We start from the raw sequence: 27,572 nt of genomic DNA on the forward strand, positions 1-27,572 counted from the left end.
ATTCCAATCACTCCCCCGGGAGAAGTGTTCCGCCGAATAAAAGCACTCGTCATACAACTCATTTGGGCGGGCAAGCAAGCGCGGATAGATCTACAAACCTTGACATTGCCGTGCGCCAGAGGTGGATTGGGGGTACCGGATTTTAAATTATATTACTTATGCGCACAGGCTCAATATGCAGCCTACTGGTTTCACTTTGTACCATACCTCACACACACAGCAATAGAGGAGGGGAATGCGAGCCCCGTTCCGTTGGTAGCTATTTTGTGGCACAAGAGACAGCCCCTGCATGCTCAGGACATCAATACAATAGACACTACGGTGAAAGCATGGAGAGCACTGGTCCACCTAGCACACAAGACCCCACTATACGCTCCAGACATGCCCCTACAAGATCATCATGCACTGTCAGTTACGGGAGAGAAGGTGGGAATGTCACTTTTGCAGCAGGTGGGATTGACACGTATGGGCGACCTGTTTAAGGACGGGAAGTTTTTAGAATTCGCCGATTTGACATATATCCATAATAAATCACCACTATTCACCTTTACACACTACAGGCTGAAACGGGCTCTGATGGAATTGTATCCTTGCTTTCCAGATGAACCAGAGAGTCTTCACACTTTACAGTTAATAATTACAACGCAGGACCTATCACACCTGGTGTCGCGACTATACACAGTTCCACAGGCAGAAACGCATCACGCCACAGACAAAGCCAAAGCCAGGTGGGATTTGGTACTACCGGAGCCTTTAACAGAGCAAGAATGGCAGCAGGCCTGCGCATTGACCCAAATTCTCACTCCCAATGGTAATCTCAGGCTGATTCATTACAAGTTCCTACATCAGGCTTACTACACGCCCACACGGATGCAGAAATATGGTTTACAAGAAGATGACAGATGTAGGCGTTGTGGGAGGGAGGGAGCAGATTTCACACATTTAGCCTGGTCCTGCTATAAAATCCAGGACTACTGGATCAAGGTTACCGACACAATCTCGGTCATGATTGGAGTTGATCTGACATGTACGATTGCTGTATGTTTATTGGGAATTGGGCCGCTGCTCAAATCCACCAAACGTAAATTCTGTGCTGTGTCTTTATTGCTTGCCAAGAGACAAATTTCCCAATGCTGGCATAGCACTAAAATACCTACTATAACCAAATGGTTGCAGGCTGTGTCCAGCTGTAAGGACAAACTCCTGACGTACGAGGAAGAGCTACCAATGAAATCCAGGCCTAAAGATTTCTGGATGTACTTCACTGAATATATGCGTACCCTTGAAGCGGCCACTGAAGATTAAAAGTGATGGTGTCCTGTATGGTTGATTGTGCGATGCGGTGCCTCGGGGTCCACTGGGTCTTTGCATGGAGGTATGCCGCGTGCCAATAGACCCTCCCTTTTTTTAGCCTGGTAGTGCATGGTGGTCTCTTCCTTTGGTTTGTTATTAGTTAATCTATGGTCTGTTGTTGCACTTGATAAAAATTACAAAATAAGACCTAAGTTTCATGCGCAACGCCGCCGGACCCTGGGTTGTCGGCAATGCGGCTGTGTACAATCATTTGTTCTGTCCTTTTTTCTTTTCCATACACTGCTTGTATTTCCGCAGCCGGCCTCCGGGTTGTAGGCTCCTGGCTGTGTACTCATCCTCTGCCATAATAAAGGTCTTCCAAAAAAAAAAAAAAAAAAAAGAAGAAGGACCCTTCCCAGTGGAACCTGAGGACACCCTGTGGAAGACAGAAGATTGGAGAGCTACCCCACCAGTGGATACTCTCAAATTCAGGATAACTACAACCACTGTTGAGCACAAGCAAGGACTTCAAGACAAGACCACTTTTGCAGAAGGATGTAAGAGTCTGTTGGAACCCGGGTGCAGGTTTGTGTTCAAATAGTACCCGAAAGCAGAGGGGACAGAGTCTAAGACACACCAGGACGTCCAGGAGGCATGGATGACAAAGGCCACTTGAGTTCAGGGAAACAGGTCAAATGATGAAAAGGCGTCAAGTACTGGTACACCGAATCGGTAGCTCAGCAGAAGCCACCAGGATGCTGACGATGAAAGGGTCTGTCCATCCAACCAACCATGTTGGCACATGTCAGTTATAGGGGGGACAGACTCAAAGACAGAACCTTTTGATGCGTCCGACTTCGTCAGTACGAGTCGGTCATAGTAACCATTGTGGTTACCACATGAAGAAGCAATGCAATGATGCGGTGCACAACTCAGGCCTCGAGGGAATGCAGAACCGCCACCTGTTGTTGCTGAGCCTTGAAGAATCCAAGGAAACCGAGGTTCAGTTGACCGGTCAATCTTGATGCAGTGCCTACAGATGCAGGGGAGGGAGTCCTTCACTATAAGGGAGATTCCTTTGGATGTATTTAGATGTCCGCAGGCCCAGGACAGAACCTGAATGGAGCATGTACACTAATGGTGCAGCGGGTTTGCAGGACGATGAGGTCAGGAGTCTTCTCAGTTGCTGTCTCGGTCGCAGAGCAAATGACGATGCGATCAGTCTGGCACAGTCAGCAAAAGACTCAGCCAGGATGTTTAGATGGTCACAGTTGAAGTGGAGTTGGAGCTGAATCGAATCCCATGACAAATCTGGAGACCCACCTAAAGGTAAGCCCTTAAGTACCCTAAGGAAAGGGTTGGGACGATTCTGGGTTCCCTCCCAGGGGAGGGGTTGTACAGTGGGGAGGATACCCCCATTCCCTTTGTCCAGTTTCGCACCAGAGCAGGAGCCAATGGTGCTGGCAAATGCCCCCACCCGGCCCCAATACATTAAAGAAACCCTGTCTGGGAGGTGGCCACACCTCCCTGTGACTGTATACCTATTGTTCTGCCTTCCCTTGCTCGAACCTGGCTCAGCAGCTGGAGGGCAGAATTGTGTCTCAGGTCAGCAGCAGCCATGTTGTGTAGTCTGGGTCCAGAAGACTGGTACCAGGAGCACAGAGGGCCTCCCGAAGGGGCTTCACAGTGCATGGAATCCTCCCACACCATTTACAGTGTGAGTGTATGATTCCAACATGTTTGACACCAATCATGACACGGTTAGTTACAGCCAGTTTAGAGATGGTCATTGCATGATGAAGCATGGCCACTCTATGTACGCAATGGCTGATGCACTTACAACCCAGGAGAATGGACTCAGAAGGTTGTAGGGGTGTCCTGCTCATACAGGGGCACCCTTACACTTAGAACCGAGCACGGTGCCTTCAGGATTCTAAAGGCCTGCTCTAGTGGTGACTTATAGGTTTAAGTGCAGTAACATCAGATATAGGGAATCCTATATCTGTAGTAAGTGGTGCTAGCATCAGCTTGCACAGGCAGCAATGGCAGGCCTGTAGTTACCATTTGAGTGTCATAATACATGCTTCAGCCCATGGGGGACCCCTAGTGTACCTATGCCCTAGGTACCTCAGTACCATTTACTAGGGACTTATGAGGATACACCAGTATCCAAACTGGGATGTACCTAAGTCCAGCATAACCAATTTAGGGGAGAAAGCACAAAGGATGGGGTTCTTGTTAGTAGGATCTCAGTCAGACTAGTTAGAAACAGCACTGCACCAGGCAAACTGTGGGGGTAACCATAAATGCAGATCCTACTTTCCTACAGTCATAGTGTGCATTTCTTATTGCACACAAGAGCAAGCTTATATTTGTTTCCATTAGGTGCATCAGAAGGAAAATAATATACAGAAATGCTATATTTCTCCTCGTGTTTGCTGTTTTAATGTGTGCTGCATTGTGCAGCACATATTGAAACTACAAAATGCCATGAATGATTGTTTATGTGCAGGAAGATTTCCCTTCCTTCACATAAACAATAATTAAAAGAATTATGAATGATTGGCAACTTCTATGTTTGCTGTACAATGCAGCACACATAGAAGTCCCAACCCGCCATTCTGGATTGTTTACGTGAAGGAAAGAACATAGACAATCATTCCCTCAACGCAGGCGCTCTTGAACCATGGTGCAATGGTGCCTCCATTGACGGTAAGCAGCTGAGTTCAGCGCCAGTGGTATAGAAAATCCATGTTGTTGTGATTACTGTGCATCCCTGCATTTTCAGAATGGCTGTGCGCAGCTTTAGCCATGTTGACTTAACGCTGTGCTCCACCATTTTTTTAAAAATACGCCCCCAGGTTTCCACTGGTCTTAAATTTGGCGCAGCCTCCTATTTACACCACCCTTGTAAATAGGAGGCAGCATCAAATCAATAGGTGGTGTGGTGGACCGCAACACCCATTGCTCACTCCTATCTCACTAAGTAGAACGTGAAAGGGTGCCTTATTAACAAGGCGGGTTAAGTCACGCCACCTTGTAAATAAGGCGAGGCCCCTATCACCACAGGAAAATCGATACAAGTGACATTCCTGTGGTGATAGGGGCCAGTAAATATTCTCCTGAGAGGCATAAACTGGGCCGCAATGGGAGCTAATGCTACACATCACAGCATTCTGTATATGATTCCTGAGGTAAACTGTGTATGTCAATTGAATACAAGGTTTTAATTTTTTGTATTGCTTGCTTTGATTGTTTCTTGCATGGCTTCGAACATCATTCAAACAGCTTGAAAGTGATGTAGATATTACTTTAGAACTAATAAAATATCATAGTTTTATTAAAATAGCATTGCAAAAGCCAATAGGTCTGGCATTGGATGCCAGCCTTTTTGGCATTATTGATGCTTGTTTTTTTTTTTTTGCTATGGTTTTTGTAAAATGCTATTATTGGGTTGGCCTACAGTACCCCTAACAACTTACAAGAATAAGCATTGCTAAAATAAAAAATATTTTGGTCTCAAATAGCACGTATTGTTATAGTAGTTCAAGACACTGAAGGGAACTACTTTGTGTGTGAACATGCCCCTTGCTGTCACTCAAAGCCATGTTACCCAATTGCTGAAATGGGCTGGCCTACAGTCCCATGCTGTAGAGGGCAGCAGAAAAATGTTAATGGCCAACAGCAGACCAATAGGTAGAAGAAAATGTAAATACTAAAACAGACCCATGGATAAAGAGGGTTGGCTTAAATATCACCACAAACTGTTGTGTAGTTCCTAGGAATCCACAGGACCGGCAAATTTTGGATGACCTAAACTAAGGGCTTTGTGTCCCAACTGCTCCCGGACCACTCCCTCTATCTTACTGTGGTGTACGTAGTTTCTGGCAACCACTGAAAATGACAACCCTGATTCCTCAGGGATCGTGGAAAACAGTGCAGTACTTTCCGCTCACTCACTCCTGCTTGCTTATTCTCAGGAAAATACAAAGGATGGCGATTAGGACATTATAATAAGTATTTATTGGTCCAGCGTCAGTCTTGTGTAAAACATATTTGTTGTGACAATCAGGAGACAGAGGCATACGGAAGAGATTGCAAGTACCAATATAGTAAATAGTAGATACATTCCTACCTTAGTGCTAATAAGATGAACATAAGCAGTTCAGACAAAAACAGTAGCACTTGCATATTCCTAAAATTCACACCCTAAGTAATTTGCCCAAATATACCTAGCCTAGATGTGTAGGTGTAGCATGTATTTGTGTATATAGCCAAGAAAGCCCTAGAGAAGAATCATCCCCCTCACCTGATGGTTGAGAACTCAGGACCCCGTCTCTGCTTGGAGATGACACTCCGCAAGGGATGCCAGACCTCTGCGTGTCGAAGATTCAGCATGCAGGGCCCTGTGCCAGCTTGGAAGGAATTCTCCTCTAATTTGTAGGGGAGCATAAGTGTCTTATATACTAGAGTGATCACTCCAGGGTTTCTTCTGGAATCGATATGTTTTTAAAACAATCATGAATGTTTTGAAACAATCATAAATGTTTTTCCAAAGAAATGCGATCATGCACAGCAGGCTGTTGGCCAAGGATGAAAAAAGTGGTGACCCTTATACAGAATAATTATGCCGTGTCTGAGAACATGTTTATGTACGTCGGGTACAGGGATTATGATAGAATACTAAGAGCCTGGTGTCGAAGAGACAGGAGCAAGCTACTAGGTAAAAGGCCGCCTGTTCAGAACCGTTATTGTCATGTGGATTGGAAAGTGTATGTAAAAAGAGGCATACACGACAGGACTAGCCTAAAAGACATAACAACACATGCACACACACACACACACACACATGCACACACACACACACAAATAGTAGAACTGCAACACAAGGATTGTATTCCAGCAGAGTACTGGAAATCCAGGAATGCACCGAGTGTCTATGAGTGGACATTGAGGCATAGATGTTCAAAATCCATTCATAATGTAGGTGTGCTTGGCCTTTTGTGAGCTATGCTTGACAAGAGTAGTCATCCTTCCACATCCCAAAACATGTGAGAAGAAGCTAGTGTGCTGTGGTTTGCTCCCCGAATGTTAAGGTATGTTATAACTCCCTGTTTCTAACGGTGCATCTTCAGTCTGATTACTTGAAATTTAGGAAAGAGCTCTAGGTGTGGCTGTTTAGGCAATGCTTCTAGTCTGCATTTCTTCTCTATGTTCATTGGCTTGCTTCCCATACTATTCACTAGCGCCAAGAAACTGTTTGATGAACATGCGCTTTTTAAGTTAATTTTAACATAAAAAAACATCTGGCATTTGTATAGCGCTCAGCTATCATTTGTGAGGCATTGTGGCACTCACACTACATTGATCACTGGTGTGCTTTTTTGTTTGTTGCAAAGTAGCAAGTTAGACCTGCATGGGAAGTGTTGGGGATGATGCATGAAGTTCTGACGTGTCATGGTCATGTTGCAGCTCACATGTCACTGCTTGTTATGTAGGTTGACATTTATAGGGTGACAAGAGCAAAAACGTACATTATGCACCATTTATTGATCATACCTGGTCTATGAGTCATTGCATGTTGAGAGGTTACCATTTACTTTCCATTGGAGTTCAGGATAATTTCTTTCTCCTGAAAACTTCATACTGACATTTTAGCAGGTATCCCTCTAAGGATGTTTGGGGTGAGTTGTCCGAGGACCGGTCTCTGACATGCTAACTTTGCCACTGGATTCAAGCAAGCCGGGCTGAAGACGGCTGGAATGCCAGAAACCGGTCCTCGGAAGCTTGTTTCCGGTTCAGGGAAGACATGGCTTGGCAGTTCGGGCTGGACTGTTCCCATGAGGCACAGGGTCAGACTGATTTGCATATAACCATGTCTGAACTGGGGTGGCAGAGTGGGCTAAAGAACGGTGATGGATTAAACCCAGATCTTTTGACTGGGTGTGAGTGTTTGATTGATTCAGATGCCCCGTCCCTCACCACCCCCTTTTGTACCGCTTTTGGCCGCCATAAGTGTGGCAGGGTATGCTCAGGCGTGAGTCCCTTGCTCACTTTGCCACTGGATTCAAGCAAGCTGGGCTGAGAACGGCTGGAATGCCAGAAACCAGTCCTCTGAAGCTTGTTTCCGGTCTAGGAAAGACATGGCTTGGCAGTTCGGGCTGGACTGTTCCTATGAGGCACAGGGTCAGACTGATTTGCATATAGCCATGTCTGAACTGGGGTGGCAGAGTGGGCTAAAGAATGGTGATGGATTAAACCCAGATCTTTTGACTGGGTGTGAGTGTTTGATTGATTCAGATGCCCCGTCCCTTACCACCCCCTTTTGTACCGCTATTGGCCGCCATAAGTGTGGCAGGGTATGCTCAGACGTGAGTCCCTTGCTCACTTTGCCACTGGATTCAAGCAAGCTGGGCTGAGGACGGCTGGAATGCCTGAAACCAGTCCTCTGAAGCTTGTTTCCGATCCAGGAAAGACATGGCTTGGCAGTTCGGGCTGGACTGTTCCCATGAGGCACAGGGTCAGACTGATTTGCATATAGCCATGTCTGAACTGGGGTGGCAGAGTGGGCTAAAGAACGGTGATGGATTAAACCCAGATATTTTGGCTGGGTGTGAGTGTTTGATTGATTCAGATGCCCTGTCCATCACCACCCCCTTTTGTACCGCTTTTGGCCGCCATAAGTGTGGCATGGTATGCTCAGACGTGAGTCCCTTGCTCACTTTGCCACTGGATTCAAGCAAGCTGGGCTGAAGACAGCTGGAATGCCGGAAACCGGTCCTCGGAAGCTTGTTTCCGGTCCAGGGAAGACATGGCTTGGAAGTTCGGGCTGGACTGTTCCCATGAGGCACAGGGTCAGACTGATTTGCATATAGCCATGTCTGAACTGGGGTGGCAGAGTGGGCTAAAGGACGGTGATGGATTAAACCCAGACCTTTTGACTGGGTGTGAGTGTTTGATTGATTCAGATGCCCCGTCCATCGCCACACCCTTTCGTACCGCATTTGGCCACCATAAGTGTGGCAGGGTATGCTCAGACGTGAGTCCCCTGCTCACTTTGCCACTGGATTCAAGCAAGCCGGGCTGAAGACGGCTGGAATGCCAGAAACCGGTCCTCGGAAGCTTGTTTCCGGTCCAGGGAAGACATGGCTAGGCAGTTCGGGCTGGACTGTTCCCATGAGGCACAGGATCAGACTGATTTGCATATAGCCATGTCTGAACGGGGGTGGCAGAGTGGGCTAAGGAACGGTGATGGATTAAACCCAGATCTTTTGACTGGGTGTGAGTTTTTGATTGATTCAGATGCCCTGTCCATCACCACACCCTTTTGTACCGCATTTGGTCGCCATAAGTGTGGCAGGGTATGCTCAGACGTGAGTCCCCTGCTCACTTTGCCACTGGATTCAAGCAAGCCGGGCTGAAGACGGCTGGAATGCCAGAAACCGGTCCTCGGAAGCTTGTTTCTGGTCCAGGGAAGACATAGCTAGGCAGTTCGGGCTGGACTGTTCCCATGAGGCACAGGATCAGACTGATTTGCATATAGCCATGTCTGAACTGGGGTGGCAGAGTGGGCTAAGGAACGGTGATGGATTAAACCCAGATCTTTTGACTGGGTGTGAGTGTTTGATTGATTCAGATGCCCCGTCCATCACCACCCCCTTTTGTACCGCTATTGGCCGCCATAAGTGCGGCAGGGTATGCTCAGACGTGAGTCCCTTGCTCACTTTGCCACTGGATTCAAGCAAGCCGTGCTGAGGACGGCTGGAATGCCTGAAACCGGTCCTCTGAATCTTGTTTCCGGTCCAGGGAAGACATGGCTTGGCAGTTCGGGCTGGACTGTTCCCATGAGGCACAGGGTCAAACTGATTTGCATATAGCCATGTCTGAACTGGGGTGGCAGAGTGGGCTAAAGAACAGTGATGGATTAAACCCAGATCTTTTGACTAGGTGTGAGTGTTTGATTGATTCAGATGCCCCGTCCCTGTTGTATCGCTTTTGGCCGCCATAAGTGTGGCAGGGTATGCTCAGACGTGAGTCCCCTGCTCACTTTGCCACTGGATTTAAGCAAGCCGGGCTGAAGACAGCTGGAATGCCAGAAACCGGTCCTCAGAAGCTTGTTTCCGGTCCAGGGAAGGCATGGCTTGGCAGTTTGGGCTGGACTGTTCCCATGAGGCACAGGGTCAGACTGATTTGCATATAGCCATGTCTGAACTTGGGTGGCAGAGTGGGCTAAAGAACGGTGATGGATTAAACCCAGATCTTTTGACATGGTGTGAGGGTTTGATTGATTCGAATGCCCCGTTCATCACCACCCCCTTTTGTACCGCTTTTGGCCGCCATAAGTGTGACAGGGTATGCTCAGACGTGAGTCCCTTGCTCACTTTGCCACTGGATTCAAGCAAGCCGGGCTGAAGACGGCTGGAATGCCAGAAACCGGTCCTCGGAAGCTTTTTTCCGGTCCAGGGAAGACATTGCTTGGCATTTCGGGAGGGCTGTTCCCATGAGGCACAGGGTCAGACACGGTGATGGATTAAACCCAGATCTTTTGACTGGGTGTGAGTGTTTGATTGATTCAGATGCCCCGTCCATCACCACCCCGTTTTGTACCGCTTTTGGCCGCCATAAGTGTGGGTGGGTATGCTCAGACGTGAGTCCCTTGCTCACTTTGCCACTGGATTCAAGCAAGCCGGGCTGAGGATGGCTGGAATGCCTGAAACCGGTCCTCTGAATCTTGTTTCCGGTCCAGGGAAGACATGGCTTGGCAGTTCGGGCTGGACTGTTCCCATGAGGCACATGGTCAGACTAATTGGCATATAGCCATGTCTGAACTGGGGTGGCAGAGTGGGCTAAAGAACGGTGATGGATTAAACCCAGATCTTTTGACTGGGTGTGAGTGCTTGATTGATTTTGATGCCCCTTCCATCACCACCCCCTTTTGTACCGCTTTTGGCCACCATAAGTGTGGCAGGGTATGCTCAGACGTGAGTCCCTTGCTCACTTTGCCACTGGATTCAAGCAAGCCGGGCTGAAGATGGCTGGAATACCAGAAACCAGTACTCGGAAGCTTGTTTCCGGTCCAGGGAAGACATGGCTTGGCAGTTCAGCCTGGACTGTTCCCATGAGGCACAGGGTCAGACTGATTTGCATATAGCCATGTCTGAACTGGGTTGGCAGAGTGGGCTAAAGAACGGTGATGGATTAAACCCAGATTTTTTGACTGGGTGTGAGTGTTTGATTGATTCAGATGCCCCGTCCATCACCACCCCCTTTTGTACCGCATTATTTATCTTGTCAGACTCACAGAAGCAGTAGATGTTAGCTTTCTAAGGGGCATATTATCAAGGACGGCGTTAAAATTATCGCCGGTTCAGCGGCAGAAAACTGCAGCTGAAGCTGCGATAACGTTCTTGATAATATGCCCTGGAAAATTCAAAGAGAAGCCCATGTTCACACCAGAACATGGGTTTCTATTCGGATTCTCAAGGGCAGAATATAAAGCCCATTATCGCCGCTTTAGCGGCAGTTTTCTGCCGCTAAACCAGCGATAATTTTTATCGCCGTTTTTGATAATATGCCCCCAATTTCTTAAGTACATGAAGGGCTTGATTTAGAGGTTGGTAATAGGTGTAAACCCACCAATTGTTGATTGAACTGTTGAATTTTCTGCAGCACTGTAGTAGTTTGAGGAAGAATATTTAGCTAGTGCATTAGTAGTTCCCACCTGGAAACTCTGAACCAAGCCATAAGTCATCAAAGCCTCCCAAGTCCCGACCTTCACCCACGGCCAGCTCTTTCCAAAGCCAAGGAAAAATCAGTTTTGGCTGAGGCATGGCCTTACATCATTCCTGCCTACGTTACTTGTGGGGCTACAAACACATGCAATAAAAGAGTTATATTTGACACCATATAAGGTCCATACAATGTACCTGTTGGCCCCATCAGAGTGCCCCGCTGCCACCTGCCTGAAGCTGACTTTATTCACATGCTATGGTCCTGTCCCGCCTTGCAGGGGTTTTGGCGGGAAGGTACTGAAAGTTCGTCACATCTGTCTGAAAGACCCTTTTGGTCTACTATAGAAGTGTGCCTTTTGGGGATACTCACTCTACCAAGGAAAGCTGCAGTACTGCGCCGTTTCACTGATCTCTCCCTAATATTGGCCAAGAGAATGCTCACGCCGCGTTGGAAATCCCACTCAGCTCTGATAAAGGGAGCTTAGGGGGAAGAGGTAATATTTTGGGCCATGGCAGATAGAGAAGCCCTTCAACAGGGAGAATATAGAGGGCTTAAAAAAACAATTTCATTGGAGTGGGCTCCTCAGTTGGAACAATTCAAAGCTAACACTACTACTGATTTGCGTAAACATGGAATGAGCGTAAAAATACTGCAATTGATTGCAGTGCTTATAATGTAACTGTTATGCAATTATTGACCCTTTCTCAATCAATCAATCAAACATTTGTAGAGCTCACCACTCACCCATGAGGGTCTCAAGGCCCTGCAAGGGGGGTCCAATGGTATACAGGGTATCCCAGGGCTTCCAAAACTGGAATGTAGTGTCACTTCCCAATTATGCTGCACTGTGTTTATTTTTAGGATGGCATGCAACTTGGTTCTTATTCCCATCCGACCTCCCCCCCACGGCCCTTTGTCCCTCCTTCATGTCTACTGCGTACGCCACTCTGACCGAACCTTTCAAGTGAGATTTAGGTGGGAGGGGGGTAGGGTTGAGCATGTTGCTCTGAAATATTATCTGATGTTGCAAATCTTAAAACTACAGTCACAGTTATTTTATACCTAAGTCTTTTCATCAGCTCTGTTTATTGTACTTGCGAAACAATACCATGACTTGTTCATAGAGATGATAAATGTAAATGTACTTCCCTAAATTGTAGAAGTAATGCTGCCACAGATCTGTACTGCCTTGAAACTTCAATAAAAATAGATAATAAAAAATTAAATTAAAAAAAGAGTTATTCTTTACTTCGTGTATAAAGTCAGATTGGGATTGTGCTGCACATCTAAAATAGTGGTGCAAAAGACTCCACAAGTACAGGGCTTACCACGAAAGCTCTCCAGGGAGAGAGCAGGTACCACATAGCGTCCACTGCAGACCAGGACTGCATCAAAGATAGCCGACTCCTGCTTGCCATCCTTTTCTGTCACCACCTCCCACTGGCCTGAGGTCGAGAAGTCTGGTTGTTTCTTGACACTACACACCTTGGTCTGGAAAAAATGTTAATACATTTATGTTAGCTTACCACTGATTTGAATTGCATTTGAATGTTGAGATTGAGACATGCAACAGACTCCTTCGAATACAGCCCATAAATACCGATGCAACTTGGAGAATATGTAGCAGGTTTATAGAGTAAATGAAGAAGCATATAGTAACTATGACATCATATTCTTGTGGTACTAAAATTACTGACCTTGGGACAGTCAATAACGCCAAGCTGTGTCCCTTACCTTACCCTCCTTATGCACTCTTGTCTCGGGCATGAGAAAATGAGGGTTTTATTGCCATCAGCAGAAATCCACAAACTGTCTACACCACAGTATTCCTTGTAACTTTGCCTATGGAGCTGCAATTGGTTAGGCTCCCCGAGCTGCATCCATGCAACCAATTGTAAATGTAAATGTGTTTCGATTTATATAGCGCACTATAACCCAGGGGTCTCTAGGCGCTTGCTTAGGGAACCCGTCCTGGTATTCCCCTGTGAGATACCCCGGCCAGGTATCCACAAGGTGAAAGCCAGGCATCCCGCCGCAAGGGGCCGTAGTGGAGATTAAGCAAGCTATTGCCCAGAGTCGCAGAGTGTGATCTCGTGAGTCGAGTAGGCACCAGAGCGAGAATTGTCGACTTCGTGGAAATTTTGAGCCCGAGACCCGCCGAGGCGGGGAATCGAACCCAGGTCCACGGCCGATCTCAGCTTCCGGGTCTGCCGCCTCTAACCACTGAGCCACACTTCTCCACAGGGTGTTGAGGGTGTTGAGCTGCAAAAACTGTATGTCCCGCCATAACCACTATTCGCATTTAGAGCGCATCCTAGACGTGGAAGCTTCAAGCGGGCTGCGTGGTGCATGTCACCCACGGACAATCCCTGAGACTTCAGCTACTAGAGGACCTGGTCACTCTCCCGATGAGCCTATCAATGCCCGAAGCACACAGGTGGCTTCTAATACTAGCTGAATATTCCCATAGAAGATAGCCTCAGCTCCCTCAAGGAGGAACCCTCGGGTGACAAAGAGGGGGTTGAGAAGTAAAAGACAACCATAGTTAGGATTCAGAAGGCTCCTCACCCTCTGGTACCAGTGCCACTGCACTTGTCCCACTAATGCTAGCTGCACCTATGGTCGGCCTGACGTGTGATTCTCAGGGTGTAAACGTCCACCAACACTCATACAGGTTGCTGAATAATGCACAGTTGAAGGTGAGAGTAGTACCAACAGCACTGCAGCTGTCTGTTGAGATTTAGAGAGCCATGAGGGGGGTGTGGTCTGGCCACTGCTGAAGATGGCCGCCTAATCTGTGAGCTCCATCACGAGAGGGGCTGGCTCCCATTAAATGCCAGACCTTTGACATAATTACAGCATTAGGAAGGTCATGAAGTCAACGAGGAACAGGTGTGCTGGTTTTCTCCAGTGTGGGTGACTCTGTTCCTGAGGAATGAAAACTGCGCATTCTTGACACCAGAGCTCTGTGCTGAGAGGAAGCCCTGATGTCACTGGCAGCCTTCCTTTTCATTTATTGAAACTTACTTCTATCCACAACACAGCTTAAATAACTGTGCTCTCCAGGTGAGAATTACAGGACACTGCATAAATCCCTTCAGAGGATATGTGGCTGATTTACTTTTGGCGCCAATATTTCAGCCTCTGACAGGAACCAGCTGCCCCTGCTCGTGCCCTGTGAAAAGCAATTCTGAAGGAAAATAAGCTGAATGGATTCGTGCCTCTTGAAATACAAATACTGAGAGAGAAAAAAGCACAGGAGCCTTTCATTATGACTCATGACTTCAGCTGACTTCAGTCAAGGTCTGTAAAGTTCATTTAGAGTTCATATGCTTGCTCTTTGAAATAATTACCTCAAGAAGTGAGTGCGGGAGGGGCTTTAGCTGTGAGGGGCTTCAGCTGTTTATGTATGCAATTTTATATAGCGCGGACTTTACCCGAAGGTGTCAGAGCGCTTCACAATAGGAACAGAAAAGATACAAACTGAGAACGTTACACGAGCAACAGATTGCAGAGGCATTCGTTACGTTACATACGGTAAAGTGATAATTGTGAGCAACCAAGAATACATGAGGTAGTAAAAATTGTGAGAAACAAAAAATACATGAGGTAGACAAGGTAATTGACACTTGTGAGCAAACAAAATACATGAGGTAGTAAAAATGTGGGCTACCAAAAATACATGAGGTAGTAAAAAGTGCACAGGAGGGAAAAGTGACAAGTGTGCAGGCTACAAGAGAAAATAGAGTATAATTTGTGGTATAATACTGCAATATATGTTACACACTCAAGCACAAGAACAAACGATTACGTAGGCAAAAGTGGCACTTGTGCAAGTATCAAAGGTAAAAAACCTGTGAGAGGAAGCAAACCGTGTGTTACAGGGGCAAAGTGGTGAGTGCAAGTTGCAAGAGGGTACCAAACACAAGTACATGGATAATACTGCAATAAAAGGCAAACACTCTAACCGCAAGAACACACTGGGAAGGCACTTCCATGGACATGAGAAGTAGAAATTATCAGTAGTGGGAGATCTTCCTTCAGACAGAAGAGAGTTACTTTTGGAGGTGTCTCTGGAGGAGGAGAGCTTTGAGGTCCCTTTTAAAGGCCTGGGAGGAGGCGGTGGTCCGGAGCTGAGGCGGCAATGAGTTCCAGATTCTCACTGCGTTGCCTGAAAATGATTGGGCCATCGTTCTTTCCTTCTTGAGAGTGGGAGGTTCAAGCAGTAGATTCTCCGCATTGCGTGAAGGTCTAGAACCTCCAGAGAGTTTCAGTTTATTCGCCAGGTAGAGCTGTAATCACTTGTTTGAAGTCTGCCTACTTCTGAGGAATTAAATGTGGCTGTTTTTTGGTGCTGAATTACCTAATTATAGTAAACAAAGGTGTTATCCTTTTGTGAGGAAAATCTGAGAATTCTGCCACAGTCTGCAACATTGTATAGCAAGGCTTGCATTTTTACACTGTGAAGTGCCTGGTATGTGGACAGAGGTTATTTGGTGGTAGAGATGGTGATGAACAATCCCAGCTGAAATATAATTGTCATTGGAGCAGTTCATATGCTATTTTTGGAAAATATCCTCTTAAGCCTTAACTAAATTACAACAAGGTTTTGTGAAGTTTATGTGTTGCTGGTACGGCTGCCCTATGAAATTAAGCTGTAGTGTTGTTCAGCACACAGTTTAACTGAACAAATGCCCAGACTGCCTTTTAGATTCTTTGGTGGATATATGTGCAGTACTTACCTTTCTCTAATACATCTTGCTTTTTAACTTATATGCTGAGAGACTCTGGTCCTGTCAGCCTGCCTACAAACTTGAGCCTGGAGTTCCACAGCTTCCCACTTGCAAAGTGCCACTGGTCACATCTGAGCTTCCTGGTTTTTTCTCATGCACCTCAGTCTGCTCACCACACACACTTATTTGTTGACTGCTGTGAGGTGCTTCAAGAACACATTTTAATCCGACATTTTGAAAAATATTAGCTTTACAGTGGTGATACTTCTGAGGGATTCTGAGAGACTAGCAGAAACAAAAATGTCTACTGCCAAACATAGAAATAAACCCTCTAAGCAGCCTCTTTTCTGGAATGTACTTAAGCAGTCACAAAATACAACTGAAAACAGCTCTTCCTCGACAATAGACAATTCTATACAAACTAACGTCACCATGCAAGGGCAAACCATGGATCGCATCCTACAAGAAATATCAGCGGTCAGTCGCAGACTTGAAGGCTTGGATTCAAATATTTCCTCATTAACAGCAGAGACTAAAACAATACGAGCAGACATTGCAGGATTTCAAGCCAAGACAGAGGAGCTTGATCACAGGCTAATGAATGTAGAAACTCGCCTAAACTCAATAGAAAACAGAGATCAGGAGCTTTTATTTTTAAGAAGTAAGTTAATAGATTTGGAAGCCCTAAGCAGGAGGGATAATGTTCGCTTTTTTGGTTTTCCGGAAAAGATTGAAAGTTCAAACGCTAGAACATTTCTACAAAATATCCTTCCAAAAATTATGGACATTGCTTTTGACCCTCCACTGGAGATACAACGCGCACATCGAATTGGTCCATTACGTAAAAAATCTGCAACAAACTCACGTCCCCTCATCGCTTGTTTTTTAAGGCATGAACAGACCAGGCAAATATTAATATCAGCACGTACTCATGGTCCATTCTCACATAATGGGTATGAAATTCGTATTGCAGCTGATTTTTCCAGAGACACTAACGAGAGACGAAAGGCCTTCCTTTCTTTTAGACCTCAATTACGTCAGCTAGACATTAAATATGGTCTATTTGATCCTGCTCGTCTCCGAATTTCTAAGGATGGAATATTTAAAGACTTCTATGACCCTGAGGACCTCCGTATCTTTTTAGACAATTGGAAACCACAACAAATGGAAACTCAGCAGTCTGCTCCAGATCTGTCACATCACGGTTCTTTTCCTCGGTCATCGAGCAATCCACAACGTAATGTCAGCAGTCCTCGACAGAGAGGCAGAGATTTTGAAAGGACTATTTGTGGTCATGAGGACAAGAATGCTGCTCTTCAAACCGTATCTTCCTTCACTAAGGAACAGCATAGGGATAAATCCCGAACGCCACTAAAATCCATTTCGAATGTAGAATATGGATGACTCAATACTTCTCTACAAATTTGATCAAATTAACCTATGCTCATACTTGTATCTTTAAATAACTGACCACTCTTAATGATCTCATAACATACAAGAACTGAAGCTGTTATCTTACCTGCGGACAGATGAGTATTAACATCTAATTTGAATCAGAATGTAGATGATTTAATGTTTTATTATACTTTTGTTCAGATTTAGCTCTGTCTTCACACCCATTTTCTTCTAGGTGTTAGATCAAACTTAATGAACTCATGATATAAATGGGGAGAAGAAGATATAGCGTCATCAGTTTGCTGAGTAATATAGTTATTGGACTGTTCTTTATTGCTCTTCCTTTCTTTTCTCTCTTTTTTCTTTTCTTTTTGTTTCATCACATCTATTATATTAACTATATTGTCTTCAAATACTGGGTCTATCCAGCTCATTGTTTTTACACGTATCTGATTGATATTCTTGGTATTTATCTATTCACTCTAGGATTGTGGTTATTACAACTCTTCATGCTGATACTCCCAAACTTTTAATTCTTCAGATATTATTTAATTATCTACAGGGTTACAACTCCGCCTCTCTCCTTACCTTATCTTTATTCTATTCTTTATTTTCAATATAATACTCTAATGGTTTAACAATGTGTTTCGCAATTATATTATAATGATATGTTCTTTAATATTACTACGATACGTCTTCATATGAATTATAATAATTCTCCTGATTCTGCATCTATCATTTACTGCAAGAACCTTATGATTGCTGATAGGTATATACTAATTCGTTTTTTTTGTTTGTTTATCCTTTTATTGATTAAGTAATGTTAGTAATACTGTTTTTTACTACCAAATTTACTGTTTATCTCCTCCCATTCATATGGTAAATATTCTCTGTATAAATCAGTCATAGGTTTCAATGTTACAGTATTACAATTTATTGTTATATTTCTTATTAATTGTAGGAATACTTGCTATTATAAACATTTTAAAGACATCTTTGGATTTATATTTGTCTACCGCTGATTCACTCTCCTGGTGGGGCCCCTCCTCGTGGTGGAGGTCCATTAGTGTTTAGACGAGTGGTTAAAAGTCCTGAGATCCCTTGTGCCATTTTATACTTGGCACTCTTTCCTCCCTACCTTTCCCTTTGTCATTTATAGTATATATTACTCCATCTGTTGCATACACCTCTACCTATCTCCACACATATATTCGTCCATCATCAATAAGCAATACCATTTGATCCATTTATTATTTACCTGATTTTTGTTACGGTCCAAGGTCTCTTTTTATCCTTAATTTTATGTAGTTATTATTTATTAATTTTGTATTTATTTATTTATTTTTTTCTTTCCTTTCTCTCCTTTGTTTCGTATTCTTATCTGACATGGCCACTTCACACATTCTTCGGGTAATAACATGGAATGTTCACGGATTGACACATTATATTTAAAGAAAAAACACACTCTCTTATTTACAGTCCAAGCATGTGGACATAGCTCTCCTCCAAGAAACCCACCTTGACGCTAAAGAGTCTGAAAAATTACGTAGAGACTGGGTAGGTCGGGTTATACACAGCAGCATGCAGAAGAGAACGGACCCAGATGCAACACCAACTCGCAAATGTGGAGTTGCGATTCTTATCCGTAAATCCTTACCAGTGACAGTCTTGAACTCCTGGATAGATCCGGATGGCCGATATGTCTTTGCCAAACTTCGCATCGGTGAAACACACATATGCGTTGGCTCCATTTACACTCCCACTGGAGCAAAATGATCATTCCTCCTTCAACTCAACCGCCTTTTAACTGAAATAGGTGCTTCCCAGTTTCTTATCGGTGGAGATTGGAACCTAGTGCGTGACCCTGTCCTAGACAAAACTGGCCCTCTAGATAAGGCAAATGCAGCAGATAGGGCTCTAATGGATGTTGTGGTGACAGATAATGGTTTCGTAGACCATTGGCGACTTTCTCACCCGATGGATAAGGACTACACCTTCACTTCCCCTACGCATGGCACACTCTCTTTTTTAATCTCCCAAAATGTAGTTCAAATAACACAGGACTCTCAGATACTGGAGGCAGCGATCTCTGATCATTCTCCAGTTCTACTTTCCTTACAAACTGGCTTATCTAAGCCTGGTCGCAAACCCTGGCGTTTAAACATTCAACGTTACAGGGCACCCAAAAATAACAATTTCATTACAATGCCATTTTCAAGACTTTATGTCAGTCAATCAAGGGTCCGTTGAGTCCAACAGAACTCTCTGGGCGGCGGCAAAAGCCACTATCCGTGGGCAGCTTATGAGAGATGCAGCTCAATTTAATAAACAAAATGCTAAAAAGCAAAAAGAATTGGAGCAAGATATTGTGTCTTACACTCGCTTATACACACTTAATCCAACGATATCACATCGTAAATCATTTGAAAAAGCTCGTATGGCTTTAAACAACCTTTTTACCTCTAAGGCAGAATACGCCCTACATAGAATGAAAGGGCGACATTATGAGCAGGGGGAAAAAACAGGAAGATTATTGGCAGCCCAACTACGTCAGCAGCAAACAGCTATGGCTATACCGGCCATTAAGTCAATGAATGGTGTTACCCTAACTAAACCCCAAGATATTGTAAACGAATTTGCCCAGTATTATCAGTCTCTTTACACTGCTGAAACTCAACTTGACACTGACAAATTGGATTCTTTCCGTTCAAACTTAACCTTACCCTGTTTGTCAGATGTCGGTAGAAACTTATTAGAAGGTGAAATTACCAGGGACGAAATATCGTGTGCAGTTGCTGGCTCACCATACCATAAGGCCCCAGGAGAAGATGGCTTTCAAGCAGAGTTTTATCGTTGGCCAGAAGTTGATGTGCTTGACTCTCTTTTACTCGCATTCCAAGAGGCAGTGCATGAGGCCTCCTTGGGTCTCATATCTAATAAAGCTATTATTGCTGGGTTACCTAAAACTGGTAAAGATCCTCTATTATGTAGTTGCTATCGGCCCATATCTTTATTGAATTGCGACATTAAAATTCTGGCTAGCATTCTGGCCTCTCGCTTGCGTAAGGTTATCCCATCTCTCATATACTGTACCCAAGTAGGATTTGTTCCGGGGCGTTCCTCAAGGAACCATCTGTGCTCTCTTGTCCACACACTATGGTATGCCAAGAATCTTCCTGAAGGCGCTTTGGCCTTGTCGCTGGATGCGGCAAAGGCGTTCGATCGGATTGAATGGGACTATCTTTTTAGGGTGTTACAAAAATTCGGCCTGGGAGGCCAATTCATAAACAAAATACACTTGTTATACAAAAATCCCTCTGCACAGGTAAATTGTGGGGGCTTTATCTCAGATCCATTCCCTATCAATCGAGGTACACGTCAGGGTTGCCCCCTCTCCCCGTTACTCTTTCTTCTAGCCATGGAACCGTTAGCTGCCTCCTTAAGACAATCTACTTATATTAAGGGCATTTCTCTTCCGACAGGTGAATCCAAAATGTATCTCTACGCAGATGATATTCTTCTTACGCTCACAGATCTCTCCACCTCTTTTCCATCTGTGTTAAAAATAATAGATGACTTCTCCTCCTTTTCTGGGTACAAAATTAATTGGAACAAAAGTGAAGCGCTACCCATCTCAAACGGGACCACAATAGCGGCCATTCAAGGTTTTTCTTTTCAATGGAAATCTTCTCATCTCAAATATTTGGGCATACTAGTGAACAAAGGTCTAGAGGGCATGGTTGCGGATAATCTCAATCCCCTCATTGCTCAAATGCAACGTGATTTTGAAAAGTGGAAGGCATTAGGTCTCTCAATGTGGGGCAGGGTTCAAGCAGTGAAAATGGTTACTCTTTCTCGTTTTCTTTATGTCCTCGGCATGCTCCCTATTCAGGTCACTTTAACTACGTTACGTTCAATTGATTCTAAGATAAAATCTTTTATATGGAACTCTGCCAAACCCTGTCTTTCAGCTTCAAAACTAAAGGCGCATCGATCCTACGGAGGAATAGGTCTACCTTCAGTGGAACATTATGCGCATTACAACTTTCTCAAATGTCATATATGCTTCCACATTCATCGGATGTGCCACAGTGGGTACATCTTGAACACTACCTTTCATTAACAAAAACAGGTCTTTCTGTTTTATATGGCTCTGAATCTCGTCCCCGAGACTCCACTAATCCTATTTTGTCGGCTATGCGCGCCGCTTGGCAAAGGGCACACTACTTACTGGGCTCACATCCTCGTCTCCATAGGAAAGCACCATTAAGGAATAATTCTGCAATTCGTATTAATAGAAAATCAATTTTTTGGCCTATTTGGAAATCAGCAGGTGTTTCCACCTTAAATCAACTTTTTTCAAATGGTGCTATAAAATCATTTGTCCAACTGCACGAAGAATTTCATTTGCCTGATATTCAAATGTCAAAATATAACCAGTTACGGCAATCCTTACGAAGAAGTCTATGACCCCCACCATGGCTCTTGCCTGACTCGCCAATTGTGACATATCTCCACACTAAGGGGTAAGTTGAAAGGAGCTACATCTGGATTCTACCAAACTCTTACTTCGCATCTTTTTCTCAACCCTTATCGCAAACTCTACATATTAAATGGCAAACCTTATTATCTGTCTAATATACCGATGATGAATGGTCTGACATTCTTAACAATCTCAATAAGGATGCTCGTGAAGCACGATTGAAATTTTGCTTATTCAAAATTTTACATGATTGCCACTGATCTCCAACAAAACTGCATAAAGCTGGCTTGCTTCCCCATTCTAACTGCTGGAGATGTGATAGTACGTCTGGTAACATTTCTCATATCATCTGTGGATGTCCTGTGATCCAACCCCTTTGGAATTATGTAGGTAAAACCTTGCGTTCCACTATGCCTCTACAAATTCCACTTTCGCATGCTACCATTCTTCTGCATGATACACGTCAATCACAATCACTTTCTAAGCCACAAGCCCGACTTTTAGACACAGCCATAGCTACAGCCAAAATTTGTATATTACGGCAATGGAAATCGCCTCAACCGCCATCACAAGAAACATGGATGGTGGCCATGATCCAAACAGCTTCCTACGAACGTATGATATACAACATACAGGATCAAGCCGATCTCTTTCTTCGAATATGGTCACCCTTTCTAGCTTCAAATACTGATGCTAACGCTAATGGCCCTTCTACGCAGTAATTTACCTTCTATTTCCTCTTATTCTCATTCACTATTTATTATTGGTGGTTAAAAATCTCAACACATTGTATTTATGCCGTCCTGAGCACAGAATAGGTTATGTACTATTTGTTGTTGTTTTTAATAGCTATTCACCAGAACTTTTACATGTAATTCAACATCTTTTAATATGAATATTTATGCATGTGTGTCTCTGCTTACACTTACATTCTCCACAATATGCCTATTGTTTCATTTATTGTTCGTACATTTCTATATATTATCCATTTCACTCTCTTTTTCCATCTTCATCTCGTATTTCATTTTTCTAACTCATCTCCCTTGGTTCCGTAACAAAATATTCATATACCTGTAATATAATGTAATTTATTTAATTTTGTTTAAGTCACAGAATATTATTATATATTTTTTTTTCTTTCTTTGAATCAGCATAATGAATCTATGTTTTGGTAAGTATTTATCGTATCGTATCATATTTTATCTTACTTTATCTTATCTTATCTATCTTTTAGAATGTCCTCTCATACATTTATATATACATACCTTAAATGAAATTACTTAACTCGTATATTCACCTCTTACCTATTCGCATTGTCTTTTGTCTATTGTCTTTTTCTCCTTGGAACATACTCATATTGTATTATGCTTCAAATTTGTAGATTTTTCACTTACCGATTTCTTTTGTGATCCCTCCTTTCCTTACCTCTCTCTTCCCCCCTTCCATTAATTCCATTTTTTATGGCCTCAATATAAATCCAAATATTTGTCCTTGCGCTTATATGTTTATGTATTTATTACATTATATAATATGATTAATTATTCCATTTTTTTTACTATATGCTTATATATAACAATGTTCTTATATATTTATTGTTTGATAATACATACAGTTATCATAATATATGTATTTTTTCTATTTATAAATTTCAATACAAAATTGAAACACAAGAGAGCCATGAGATCCAGTAGTTTAGAATTTATACGGGTCAGTTTGTGATGATTAGTCTTAATTCTTTGAATCAAAACATTAGAAATCTTGGTTCATAAATATGAGGAGTTTACTCAGTAAAGAAGTCTTTCAGTCAAACTATATAGCAATGTAGAATTTCAGTGTGATTCTAAGTTGGGAGGAGGCTGTGGGGGGAGACATGGAGGGATGGATGGATGGGTGCGTAGATGGATGAATGAATGGATGGATCTCAGCAAGCAAGGCATTTCTCATCACCTAATTCATATAAATTCATTGGTCTGCATGGACCAGTACCACATTTTACCCTATGAAAAATCCTATCCGAATGCACTTTTTATTGTATCTCTAATTGCATATTAATAATTTCAAAATACTAGAAGAGTAAGCAATACTCCTAATTGGCTGGATAGGACATAAAAACAGCAGCTCTTAAAATGGCAATGACATTGGATTTTACATAAATAGGAAACATATGCTGGTCAAGAATGGTGTGCTGTATTCAGTAGAAAAAGACAATTATGATTTACTTTCAGAAACATGCACAAGAAGGCATGGTGAAAGTCCCTCACATCTTCAGAAGAAGTTGCATTTCCTCACCCTGAGCCTTATGCGTTTCATGAGGCCGAAGTGCTCTGCATAAAGCTTGAAGTACTCCAGGAACTTGGAGTTGGGCAAGTAATTAGGAAAGTCATCAGGCATAGGGAAGTCACTGTAGCAAGACATCTCCTTGGAAGTGTTCGACACAAGGGACTTGTAGATGCTGGTTATTCCTTCCTCCACCTCCTCCTGTATCAACCGTAAAAAGAAACAAAGTATGTCAATGTATGTGTCTCGTTCAACAGTAGATGAAGATTTGTACATACACAATACTACACATGTCTGGAGGCCATGAGCCTTGGACAATGAGCAATGTGTCCTGAACCTTGAACTAAGTTATGCATATTTTGGAAGCAGGCTTGTCAGAAAATGTTAAGGGGTGTGGGTCAAAAACTACCTGTGAAGCCCTCATCATATTCTCTCACAAGGAGCATTGAGACTTAAACGAGGAAAATTGTGCATTTTCAATACGTAAAGAGACTAATTACGACTTTGGCCATCCTCCAGCGACATCTCCACCGAGCCATACGCTGGAGGACCGCCAAAGCCCTTAGGAGAGCCTAACATGCAGCCCGCCACATTACAGTGCCTACAGCATGTTGCTGCATGTTATGGCATGCATGCTATACCATGCAGGAACGTGGGTGCAATTACGGGGGTGGCACAACATGTGCCCATCCATATGCATCCCTAGGTCCAGATCCGGCACGGGCCGCTGCCTCTCTGAAACCCTTTTCATGGCAGGCTTACCGCTAGTGTGAAAAAAAAGGCAGCTCCGAATATGCTTGACAGTGCCGGCTGGGGCACCACCAGCCTATTAATGCCGGTTGCAGATCGCCAGCCCAGCGGGATCCTTGATCCCGGCAGAGCCGAAGGTATCGTGGCTGTCTTACAGTCACACTCTGAATACTGTGGGCAGACACGCAGGGTGGTGTAACCCTGGGCGAAGGACTTCACTACGCCCACTAAGTGGGCGTAGTGTTGCCTACTTCGCCCTTTGCAAAGTAGGCGAAGCAGGCAACACTACGCCCACTCCTTGGGCGTAGCGAAGTTTCCCGCCACCCGCCTCCCTCCCGCCCTCCCGAACATACCTAATTTTAGTAAAGGGTCAAATAAAAATAAATACAAGGCACTTACCTTATCCGCTGCGTCCCGGGGCTCCCTCTGCTCGTTCACGCCACGGTCTTGATAACCAATGCGCATGCGCGGCCGCCTGCGCATGTGCATTTCTCGGCAGTGTGAACGAGCAGAGGGAGCCCCGGGACGCAGCGGATATGGTAAGTGCCTTTTATTTATTTTTATTTGCCCATTTACTAAAATTAGGTATGTAGGGGAGGGGGGCATGCGGCCCGTAGTGGAGCTACGCGAAGTGCGTAGGTGGGCGTAGTTTCGCGCCCACTTTGCGTAGCTTCCCGTAGCACCACTACGCATACTACGCTCAGGGTTTCTGTGGTGGTGGTTGTTCGTAATTAGGTCCCAAGCCACTAACACAGAACAAAACTTAAAAGGATTTATCAGCAAATTTTGTAAGTTGTTGGGTCATCAATATAGGTGGAAACCTGATTTAAAGACATCTTTACAGCAGGCTACGGGGGCGCTTCAGCAGTAATGATCTTCGTGAATAAACACGCTTTGATTTTTTCTAGTCAGATGGACCTCAGTAGCAGATCCCCACCCGAGAGTGGGAGTTGCATGTCGAAATATCAAATATTGTGGCCAAAATATCTAAGACCAAAACTTCAAGAAGATAAGTGCATGCAGAGTAATAATTAATAATTCTTAATGACACATCATATACCTTAATATTATATATATATATATATATATATATATATATATATATATATATATATATATATATATATATATATATATATATATATATATATATATATATATATATATATATATATATATATATGTTTCCAAAGGTTGTCCAAAAGCACGAGGACGCACTCAGCAGCAGATGTTCAAGCCGAACCTTTATTCTGAGGGGGGGCGATATTGCAGTCCTGAAAACGATAACGCCTGACTGGTTTCAGAGCCCCCAGCTCCTTCTCAAAGGCGTGGCTGTCAACTGCAGGTCTGCTCAGGCATTTTAAAGCTCCATGCAAAATATTTAGATATATATAGTCAAGGTATGTGTGAAGTTAAGTAAAGAAAACCTATTCTGACATATATGCAGGTATGTTGTTGATATTTTGGATATCAATATTATGTCCATGAAATTATGGAGTTACACTTAACGGGGCAGCCCTACGATCCAGAACCTGGGGCACTAAATATTAGTAAAGCAAAAATGGTTTGAGAACCTGTTCATTCCTACCAATTTAGGGTGAAAAAAGAAAAAGAAGAGAACGTACCCACAACAGACTACTTTAAACTAAGAAAAAGGATTTTCTGTATTGAAGAGTTATTTACAAACACATACAACCATAAAGACATAGACCAAATAATTGTGCTCACATTGTTACTCATACAAGACATGCATAATATATACAGTGTAAACAGAGAACAATGGCAACAAAGGGAAAACATCATGAAACTCATCCAGATTATGGATGTTGAATACATTGATAACGCAAAAGCGTTTTTCATGCACATTTTGTAAACCTGAATTTAGGAATACTGGATACAATGTTTTAAAGTAGTGGCTTGGAACAACGTTGTACTACACTGGAAAGGTGGGGTTGCTTCATAAGGACTAAATTATTTTCCCATTGGTGCATGTTGACACCTCAACACAGGATTGATATCACAGAGGTGTTGGTGATGGGATCTTTCTTTTTTTGGATATATTTTGGAGGTTATTATGTACAGTGGTTGGGGATTTTCCCTGTGCCAACTAGTTAAGATGTTATATGTGAATGTGCTCGGGACCCACGCATGTATTGACTTGAATTATAATTCTTATTTTCAGATTGTGTCCTTGGTTGCTTTAAATTAATTTCCTATATCCTGATGATGACCTGTTAATCCGAAAGGTCAAAACACTTTTGACGACACTCTGGCTGATTAGTATTAAGAATTAATTGCTTTATGTTCTTGTCCTAATATTGACAATTTTCATTATGTTGTCATTTTGTTTGGTTTACACTGTATATATTATGGATGTATTGTATGTGTAACAATATGAGCACAATTATTTAGTCCCTGTCTATATGGATATATGTTTTTGTAATAATTTTTCAATACAGAAAATCCTTTTTCTTATTTTAAAGTAGTCTGTTGTGGGTACCTTCTTTTTTCTCATTTTGAGTTGGTGCGAATGAACTGGTTCCCGAACCATTGTTGTTGTTCTATCATGAAATTATGGAAGCACGATAATCTTGAGTCGAAAGGAAAGAGGAATTCCAGAATCAGCCCCATAAACAGTGCTAATGACGAACATCATCATTACATTTGCCAGCATCTGATAGGACTAAGAGCATGGGTGATGGAGGGAGGGGGGGGGGGGTGAATAAATCCCAGATATTGTCAAAAGTCTGTACATTTAAGGAAAGAGTGTGGTAAATAATTATAATGAAAGAGATTGATTGTAAAATTGTCCTGCACCAAAATGTCTCTGGTCGGGTGATATAGCTGAATAGAGTGAGTTGCACCACGAATAGCTTGCATTTCATCCTCACTCTGCACAGCCCTTATCA

General features: G+C 43.4%; 1 protein-coding gene across 2 annotated transcripts in view; it reads right to left on the reverse strand.

The window, feature by feature from the left end:
- The window catches only part of LOC147747795 (dimethylaniline monooxygenase [N-oxide-forming] 2-like), a 311,008-nt gene that overhangs the window by 98,458 nt on the left and 184,978 nt on the right, over nt 1-27,572 (reverse strand). For both annotated transcript variants that reach the window (XM_086955925.1, XM_086955917.1), the window contains exons 3-4: nt 23,926-24,114; nt 12,354-12,516 (exon numbers count right to left, since the gene is read on the reverse strand). In XM_086955925.1, the coding sequence (XP_086812051.1) occupies nt 12,354-12,516; nt 23,926-24,114 (352 nt within the window). The remainder of the gene's footprint in view (nt 1-12,353; nt 12,517-23,925; nt 24,115-27,572) is intronic.

This window comes from Lissotriton vulgaris, chromosome 1_1, assembly GCF_964263255.1.
Source record: "Lissotriton vulgaris chromosome 1_1, aLisVul1.2, whole genome shotgun sequence".
In the NCBI taxonomy this organism is placed as follows: domain Eukaryota; kingdom Metazoa; phylum Chordata; class Amphibia; order Caudata; family Salamandridae; genus Lissotriton; species Lissotriton vulgaris.